The sequence below is a fragment of the Corvus brachyrhynchos genome, unplaced genomic scaffold (assembly GCF_000691975.1).
Source record: "Corvus brachyrhynchos isolate BGI_N302 unplaced genomic scaffold, ASM69197v1 scaffold58, whole genome shotgun sequence".
Lineage (NCBI taxonomy): Eukaryota > Metazoa > Chordata > Aves > Passeriformes > Corvidae > Corvus > Corvus brachyrhynchos.
The window spans coordinates 976348-985271 of record NW_008239539.1 but is presented as its reverse complement, the minus strand read 5'-3'; the positions used below and the strand labels follow the sequence as shown (position 1 = coordinate 985271).

The 8924-nt window shown below is 56.5% G+C and overlaps 1 protein-coding gene across 1 annotated transcript in view; it reads left to right on the top strand.

Annotated features, from left to right (window-relative positions):
• Positions 1-7663, top strand: part of SRL (sarcalumenin) — a 14024-nt gene extending 6361 nt beyond the window's left edge. The window contains exons 4-6 of the mRNA XM_017741265.1: positions 5015-5131; positions 5833-6066; positions 6650-7663. Of these exons, the coding sequence (XP_017596754.1) occupies positions 5015-5131; positions 5833-6066; positions 6650-7461 (1163 nt within the window). The 3' untranslated portion in view covers positions 7462-7663. The remainder of the gene's footprint in view (positions 1-5014; positions 5132-5832; positions 6067-6649) is intronic.
• Positions 7664-8924: the final 1261 nt, after the last annotated feature.

Below are 8924 nucleotides of genomic sequence, written 5' to 3'. Positions count from 1 at the left end.
GGGAATGCCCCCCCAGATGCCATCACCTGCCCCAGGGGCTGGGTCCAGGTGACCCTACCACTGGAGTTGTCAGGACACTGGGTTGGTGGCTGTCTAACCCTGGCTTGTTGGGCTCTGTGTGCTCGGTGGGTGATGCCAGGGAAGGCAACAATCCCAAAGAGCAGAGGCTGGGATGCAGGGCACCCCGAACCACATCCCCACCCTGCAGGGCAGACAGGGGTTCAGTGCTTGTCCTGGGAGCTGCAGGTCGCTCCCAGGCTGTAACTCCTTGTATCCTGCTGGGAATGCGGCCATCAGTTCCCTCCTTGTCCTGGACCACACCCGGGCTGTCGCATCCCTCCTTGGACTCATGGTTCCTTTTCTCTCTCCCCATGTCCCTCGCTAACAGCTTACCCTGGACGCACCCTGGGCTCCTCGGCCACAGGTTGGTATCGCCGCCTGCTCCCTGCACGCTGCTGGCACTGCCTGCGCACTGCGCTGCCCTCCAGCTTTCCCAACACAGCCGCACTTCCCAGGCACCGAGCAGAGCCGGTACCTGCCATCCCCACCGGGACAATGTCCCCAGCTTGACTCTGTGTGTCCCGACAGCCCGTCCTTCCCTCCAATCCTCACCTCACCCAGGCTCTGACACTTTTCCCTCTTGCTTTAAGACTGAGAAGCAGCATATTCCTCTGGCCAGGGTTCCAAGGCATTTCTGGTAGTCCCATGAGAGCAGCTGAGGGAGGTGGGGGGGCTCAGTCTGGTGAAAAGGAGGCTCAGAGGGGACCTTCTCACTCTCAGCTCCCTGACAGGAGAGTGGAGCCAGGTAGGAGTTGGGCCCTGCTCCCAGGGAACAAGGGACAGGACAAGAAGAAGTGGCCTCAAGTTTCACCTGGAAAGGAAAGGAAGCTTGGATTGGATATCGGGAAACTTTCTTCCGAGAAAGGCCTGTCAGGCACTGGCACAGCTGCCCAGGGCAGTGGTGGAGTCCCCAACCCTGGGGGGATTTAAAAGCCGTGTGGATATGGCACTTGGGCACATGGGTGCCACATGGGTAGCGGCCTTGGCAGTGCTGGGGGAGCATTTAGAATTGGTGATCTTAGAAGGCTTTTCCAACCTAAACAATTCCATGATTGTATATGTTGGACCTGTAGGTTTATCTCTCACCCACGGCATGAACTGGAGGAGCCCAGCTGATAGCTCATCCTATAGAGGGAACCTCTTCCCACCCTTCACTCTCCTACGTGCAGAAACTCTCCTGAATGTCCACCCTTGATCCCACAGCAGCTGTCCCAGTGACATGGACTGGCCCCTGCCCAGCAGCCTCAGCCCCCTCAGAAGCCTGAGCTGGCTCCTCTCCCTGCCTATCCTGCTCAGGGTGTGCTGCCAGGTCCCCCCAGAGGATCAGGAGATGGGAGACATTCCAAGAAATGCCATCCAACACCCAGCCCTTCCCCTGGGCCCAGTGCTCAGCCATGGGAACAATGTTCCTGCAGGGAAATCCCATCTTCTGTCCCTCCCGTCCTGCCCCATGGCCACACTGCCAGACCCTGCCAAACCAGGCTCCTTTGGACACAGCCACAGCAGAGCCCTGCCAGTGCCTGGAGGGCCTTTGGCTCCCTGCCGTGCCAGCATGCCAGCAGTGGAGAGGGCTGTGGGTATTTATAGCATATTCCGATAGCTGTCTTATCTCATCTTGGGTTCAGGTGCTTGCACACGTGCTACCGGGGTGGGCGCAGGCACAGCAGGGCACCTGAGGGAAGCACAGGCCATCTGCAGCCACGTGGGCTCGTCCCTCTGTCTGTGGGCACACGTGTCATGAGGATACTCATGGATTTGGAAGCTTTGGGAGCGAGGGAGCCAGCCCTCTGAGGGGTGCTGGATCCATGCCATGGGCACATGGCCGGTGGTGTTTGTGGCACAGGGGTGGGACTGAAGTGTGGGTAATGCTGGGAGTCTCCCCAGGTGTTTCAGCCCTCCTGAGTGGCTTGAGGACAGAGAAGACCTTGGTGCTCATGGCTCAGTTGAAACCAGGAGAGGAGGGAGGTTTTGCTAGGTCCTCTGCTTTGTTCAGCATCCTCGGGACAGCCTTGCACTTGGGGCAGAGGCCACACCAGGCACGTCTGCTGGGCTTGAGGACAAGGGGGGACAAGACCTTGCCCAGGATTAATCATAGAATCATGGAATGATTTGGGTTAGAAAGGACCTTAAAGCCCATCTTGTTCTACCCCCTGCCATGGGCAGGGACAACTTCCATTATCCCAGGTTGCTCCAAGGCCCGGCCAGCCTGGCCTTGGACACTGCCAGGGATCCAGGGGCAGCCACAGCTTCTCTGGGCAACCTGTGCCAGGATCTCACACCCTCACCGGGAAGAATCTCTCCCTAAATCCCATCTAACTCTGCCCTCTCTCAGTGTGAGGCCATTTCCCTGTGCCCTGTCACTCCAGACCCTCATCCAAAGTCCCTCTCCAGCTCTCTTGGATCTCCTTTAGTCACTGGAAGGGGCTCTAAGTTCTCCCCAGAGCTGTCACTTCTCCACCCCAGAGCAGCAGTGCTTCCAAGGGCAGTCTGGCATTGCCACGTGGAAAAACCTCACAGAAAGCCACTGCTCAAGGAAAGAAAACTGCTTGGACATCCAAACTGCTCCTATGCCCAGAGCTGAGCAGCCCAAGCAGACCCAGGCTCTGCGGAGGGATGAGCTTGAGGCTGAGCTTGAGCTGGGAGCGAGCAGCCACAGGGTGGCTGGAGAGAGCCGCTGTGATGGAGCTGCCGCCATCCCCCCCCGGCCGCCAGCGAGCTCCGGCTCTTTTCCGCTGTTTGGACCATCAAGCTGACCCAAACTGCTGCTGACAGACGTGGCACGGGGACTCAGCAGGGACAGATGCCAGGCCAGCACCCTCCCGGGTGGGAGATGCTTCCTCTCTCCCAGCCTCTGGGCAGCAGCAGGAGAATCCATACACGGCCTCACATCCTTGCAGCTGCCGCACTTCCTGCAGAGTTGCAAGTGCCTGGCACTGCCCACATAGCCCAGGGCGTGTAGAGAGGGGCTCGAGGGGCTGTGGGTGACCAGGCAGGGGGGCTGCCCACGTCGCTGCCCACCTTGGCTCCGTGGAGCAGAGAGGGGGATGTGCAGCAGAGCCAGAGCTCACAGGTGCCCACATTCACACAGTCACACCTGGCCAGGGATGTCTTATGAAAGAGCACACAGGGACCCACCCCAAACCTCTGGCACAACATCACAGGGAAAATAGTAATAATAACAGCCATCCGTAACCTAATTAAAGCTGGCAAGAGAGCAGAGCAGCGGCGACAGAGCAGCAGAGGAATGATTAATAATGAGAGTCCAAGGTTTCAACACTTGTTTTGGTCCCATGTGAGAAGACAAGGCTGGATTCCTGCAGCTGCCAGGCAGGGAGTGGGGTACGGGAAGAGCCATCCATCCTCTGCTTCAGAGGTGCTGCCCTGCTTTGAAAAGGAGGGCTGAGCTGCATGGATGCAGCAATGCCTCACGGAGAGATGTCCCCAGCCCATTCCCTTCTTCCCCAGAGGTGATGTGGTGAGCCTGTGATGGGCAGATACAGCAGGAAGAGGCTGGAATGTTCTCCCCAGCCCCTGCTCCCATGGCCAGATGGGTTCAGTGTGAAGCTGCCATGCAGTGCCCTCCAGCACCCTCGGGGCAGGAGCTCAGCACCATGGGGGCTTTGTGGCTTCCCCCACCTCTGAAATGGATTGCTGCCTTGCTGGAAAGCTGCTGGCTCCTGCATGGGTGGCAGCCACAGAGCGCCAGGGGCTCTCAGCTACCTCATGGAAAATAGTTCTGCCTTAGGCATCGGGATGAAGAGAAGGTGCCGAGGGCAGCACAGCTTGCCCAGGGCATCTCCTTGCCTTGGGCCATGGGGGAAGGCTCCACTCCAGCTGAGACAGCAGCTCCCAGCTCCTCTGGTGTCATCCATCCCCTAGCTAAACTCCTGCTGGCAACAATGACCCTCTCCCACCCTGAGCATAGGATGGGGTTGGTTATCACCAACGGGAACTCACCCAGTTTTGCTTCCATTCTTGTTCTGTTTTGCACTCACAGGCTCCTGTGTGTCCTGGGCACAGCTTGAGGGCTGGCATAGGCCCTGGGCTCCTTTGGCTCCACCAGTTGCCTACGTGGTGTCCTGGGGGCTGGGGGGTCGAGCAGTGTGGGCACAAGCTGATTGCATGAGTCCTGTTTGAGCAGGGATTGCTCCTGGGGGCACTGGCTGCGTGTGTCCAGGGGCCTCTCTGCTCCTGGACTGATGGCATGGCACGGGGACAGGTCACCATCCTCATGGAGAAAACTGTGAGACTTGAAGAATGCAGGATGGGGACTATAGTTCACTCCCCTCTTGCCTTTCCCCAAACCCAAAGCGGGGCTGTTTGCCCTCCCCACACCCAGCTGGAGCCTCACACCCAGCTCACACCCAGGCAGTGACCTCCTGCTCGGCCGGTGGGTTGGGCGGCACGCCCGGGGGTAGGTCCCTGTGAGGGCATGGTGGAAAGGCTTGCAGGCAGCTGGCACACGGCTCGCACCGCGCTTACCAAGCCCTGTGCCACAGCGCTGCTCCCGAATCCACAGCAGCTCCCTCTGCACGAGGTGTCGGCCTGGCTGCGGCATGGCCTCCTCCATGGCATGTCCCGTGCTTTGCGGCGGCTGCCTTCAAAGAACACCCCCACCCCGCAGCCAGCCCCAAACTCACCCGGGCTAAACCAGAAACGAACCGAGACAAGGCTTAAAAGACCTTCCAGTCCTCCGTAGTCTAAGAAGAGCTAAATCTCGGAGAAGGTCAGGCAGCGAGGTGGGCTCTGCCGCAGAGCACGGGGCCGTCTGCTCCCGCAGCCGGCGGGGCGGTGTCTTGGCTGGCGAATGGCTGGTGGCCCCCGAAGGGCGGCTGTTTCCCCGGCAGCATCACCGCGCCGCTCAGATGGGATGCTCGTTACAGCCGGCAGTTAATCGCACGGCGGCGACGGCTATTGTTCCTTCACTTCCTCTTGTTATTTCCCCTCTCCGCAGATGGGGAGATCACTTCCAAGCCTATGGTGCTATTCCTGGGACCGTGGAGCGTTGGCAAATCCTCCATGATAAACTACCTCCTGGGGCTGGACAACACTCCCTACCAGCTCTACACAGGTACCACACTCACTGCTTTGCCAAGGGGGTGCCAGCACCTGCATTTCCACATCCGTGCAGTCAGCAATTCCCGGCCATGTGTCTTTGATCCCTCGTTACAGCAGGGAGGTTGGGATCTTCTCCGTGCCACCTGGCTGCAGTGCCATGTGGAGGGAGAGGTTCCCCATCACAGCCTGTCCTCCCCTCCAAGGGTGGAGGAGAACGTCTCTCCCACAACATCCTCATCCTGCAGCACAGGGCTCACAGCTCCCAACCCCGACCCCCTGAGCAGCAGTCATGTCAAAAGGGCAACTCACCTTTTTCTTCTCCCCATCCCTCCTCACATGCAGCCAGCTAATTCACCCTCCCAGGAGAAAAGCCATTTCCCCTCCTTCCTCCCTGCTCCCACGGATGTCATCTCACAGCTAAGGGCAAATGTCCATGGCCAGATCAGCGCTGTGGTAATGAGGGCTCCCGGGAGATGGTTCTTCATGGCACCTTGTGCAGTCAGGCCACTTCCAGAGAAACCAGTCCCCACAGAAAACAACCCCACTGACATCTTCCCAAGAAGTCTGGGCAGGAATTTCATGCTGCTTGCCTTGCCCCTGCATCTCTTGAGAAGTGTGCAATACTCCCAATGCTCCCAGCCTCAGGCCAGCCCCGTTGTGTCCATAGCCTGGCACAGATTTCACACCTCTGCTGCTCCTCTCGTTGCTGTGCAGGGGCAGAACCCACCACCTCTGAGTTCACTGTCATCATGCACGGCCCCAAGCTGAAGACCATCGAGGGCATTGTGATGGCTGCTGACAGCGCCCGCTCCTTCTCGCCCCTGGAGAAGTTTGGGCAGAACTTCTTGGAGAAGCTGATAGGCATTGAGGTCCCCCACAAACTGCTGGAGCGAGTCACCTTCGTGGACACGCCGGGCATCATCGAAAACCGCAAGCAGCAAGAAAGAGGTAGGGGTTCACTGGGTTCTTCTAAGGGACCCCAGAAAAAATGCCATGATGATCTGAGGTGACAGAGGTGGCTGAAGCACAACAGAGAAGAGTCCTGAGACAACACAGGCTGCCCAGGACAGTGGTGGAGTCACCATCCCTTGAGGGGATTTAAAAGATGTGTGGATGTGGCACTTGAGGACATGGTTTACTGGTGGCTGTGGCAGTGCCAGGGGAATGGTTGGACTCAATGATCTTAGAGGACTTTTCCAACCATAATAATTCTCTGATCCTGCGATTCGATATCTGCTCACAGGAACAGCAGGAACTTGTGGCCAGCATCAGGAAGGAGGAAGGTCTGGAGATAAGGGTGGGAGAGACAGGCAGTCACAGGCCCAGACACCAAGGGATGGCTTTTCATGCCAAGAAGCTCCAAAGTGTTTTTAGCATGTGAGAAAAAGGTTCTAGGCTACAGGGGAAGTCTGCTGTGCTTCACACCCCATACAACCCAAATGGGGGTTGAGGCACAGCAGGCTCATGGTTTATCAATCCCTTGATGAAGGGACTCATCCTGCATTGGATTTCCCTGTTTCCTCTCCTCCAGGTTACCCATTCAATGACGTGTGCCAGTGGTTCATTGACAGAGCCGATCTCATCTTTGTTGTCTTTGACCCCACGAAGCTGGACGTGGGCTTGGAGCTGGAGATGCTGTTTCGCCAGCTGAAGGGCCGCGAGTCGCAGATCCGAATCATCCTGAACAAAGCCGACAGCCTGGCTACCCAGGAGCTGATGAGAGTCTACGGCGCCTTGTTCTGGAGCCTGGCTCCTCTCATTAACGTCACGGAGCCACCCAGGGTGTATGTTAGCTCCTTCTGGCCCCATGACTACCATCCAGAAACCCACAGAGACCTGTTCCTCAAAGAAGAGATATCGCTCCTGGAAGATCTCAACCAGGTGATTGAGAACAGGATGGAAAACAAGATCGCCTTCATCCGCCAGCACGCCATCCGGGTGCGCATCCACGCCCTGCTGGTCGATCGCTATCTACAGACCTACAAGGACAAAATGACCTTCTTTAGTGATGGAGAACTGGTGTTCAGGGACATTGTGGAAGATCCTGACAGGTTCTTTATCTTTAAGTCCATTCTGGCAAAGACCAATGTCAGCAAATTTGACCTTCCCAACCGCGAGGCTTACAAGGACTTCTTTGGCATCAACCCCATCACCAGTTTTAAGCTGCTGTCTCAGCAGTGTTCCTACATGGGAGGGTGTTTCCTAGAGAAGATTGAGAAGGCCATCACCCGTGAGCTTCCCGATCTCTTGGGAAGCATTGGCTTGGGGAAGAAGCCCAATGTCCTCTCCTGTGACGTCACTGGCTGTGGCGAAACCCCAAAGAATCGCTACAGGAAACCCTAAGGTGATCCACAACCCAACTGTCCACATGTTCCTACTGGTGAATGAGCTTATGTCTTATCTGTCCAAGAAGCCGTGGTTTGTTAACCCTTTGAGTGCCGCACTGGCAAAGGCTACCGTACGATGAGGACTTTGAGTCGTTGACATCAATGGCAGGGGAAGATGGGTGGGCATAAGAAAGAGAATAAAAACTGTGAATTCCTGACATTTTATCTTTGTTCTTTCGAGTAGAAGGCAATGTTTAAGCTGTAAGTATGAGCAATGCATGGGCAGGACTGCAGCTGCTTTTCCACTGGTGCCGAGAGTGCATGAAGAGGGATTTAAACCTCTGCATCCCCGAAGCCATGAGGGAGCAAGAACGAGGGCACGGCGTGGGAGCACAGGGGAGAGCAGTGACACACTAACCCAGGCATCACCAGGAGCACTGGTCAAGGAAAGAGAGACCATGTCCCAGCTGTTGTTTTCAGGCGCAAACCTGCTACAAATCTCAGCAAATATTGATCTTGTTTTTCTTTCCAAGACTTCTAGGTCACCTGGTGAGTTCTGCTTTCACTTAACAGCTCGTTTGATCTTCTGCAGCCTTCATGTGGGTGTTTGACTTAAGAAGGAGCGTTTGCAGGGGCATTTGTAGCTCCAGACAAGCAGCCATGGTGGGATTTGCAAGTCCATGGCAGAGGAAGAAATGGGATGGAAAGGAGCAGCCCGAACTGGCTGAGCTGTGCTGGAGGAGGAGGGCCAGCACCCCAAATCAGATGGTCCCACAAGGAGATGTGAGCAGGGTTTCCTTCCCCGGACCAGCACAGAAGAAAGCACTTCGTGCCTACGTGTGTCATTAACCTCAAAACCCATGCTGGCAAGTCTTGTCTGTGGACCAGCAGGGCTCCAGGGGTGAGGGTTTGGCAGTTTGCCTTTGTTCAAGTCCATGTTGCTCTTTTCTCAGTCAGCCCTCCGTGTTTTTGTGCTCTGTGGAGGGAGGCAGGAAGGGGGGTCATTAGCTGTGAAGTAAAAAGGTCACATCCCTTTTGCCCACCTGCTGATCTGTCCTCCGCAGGACAGTCCAGGAAGGTTTCTGGGGCTTGCTTTCCAAACTCCTCCCTTTTTAGCCATTTTTTGGCTCATCTCTGAGCATCGGTGCTCAGTCCTGAAGGAGTATTGCTTTGGAAGCAGCCAAGCAGGGTGAAGTTCCTCATGGACAGCTGACCTTGAAACCTGGCCCTCATGGACAGCATGGCTGTCTGCCAAGCTGAGCCCAAACCAACCAGGAGATAGATGTTGTCCTGGATGGAAACCGGCACCTTCAAGCCCACCAAGGACCTGCTGAAAGTCCTTCCTCCTGCCAAACACCCACAGCAAGTGTTGCTCTCCAGGAAACCTCTGGAGAAAAGGGACTTACCTTTAACAGAAGCAAGAGGACATGGAGGTGCGGCTGAGGCAAGAAAAAGGCAAAAGGAATGAAAGAGGGAAAG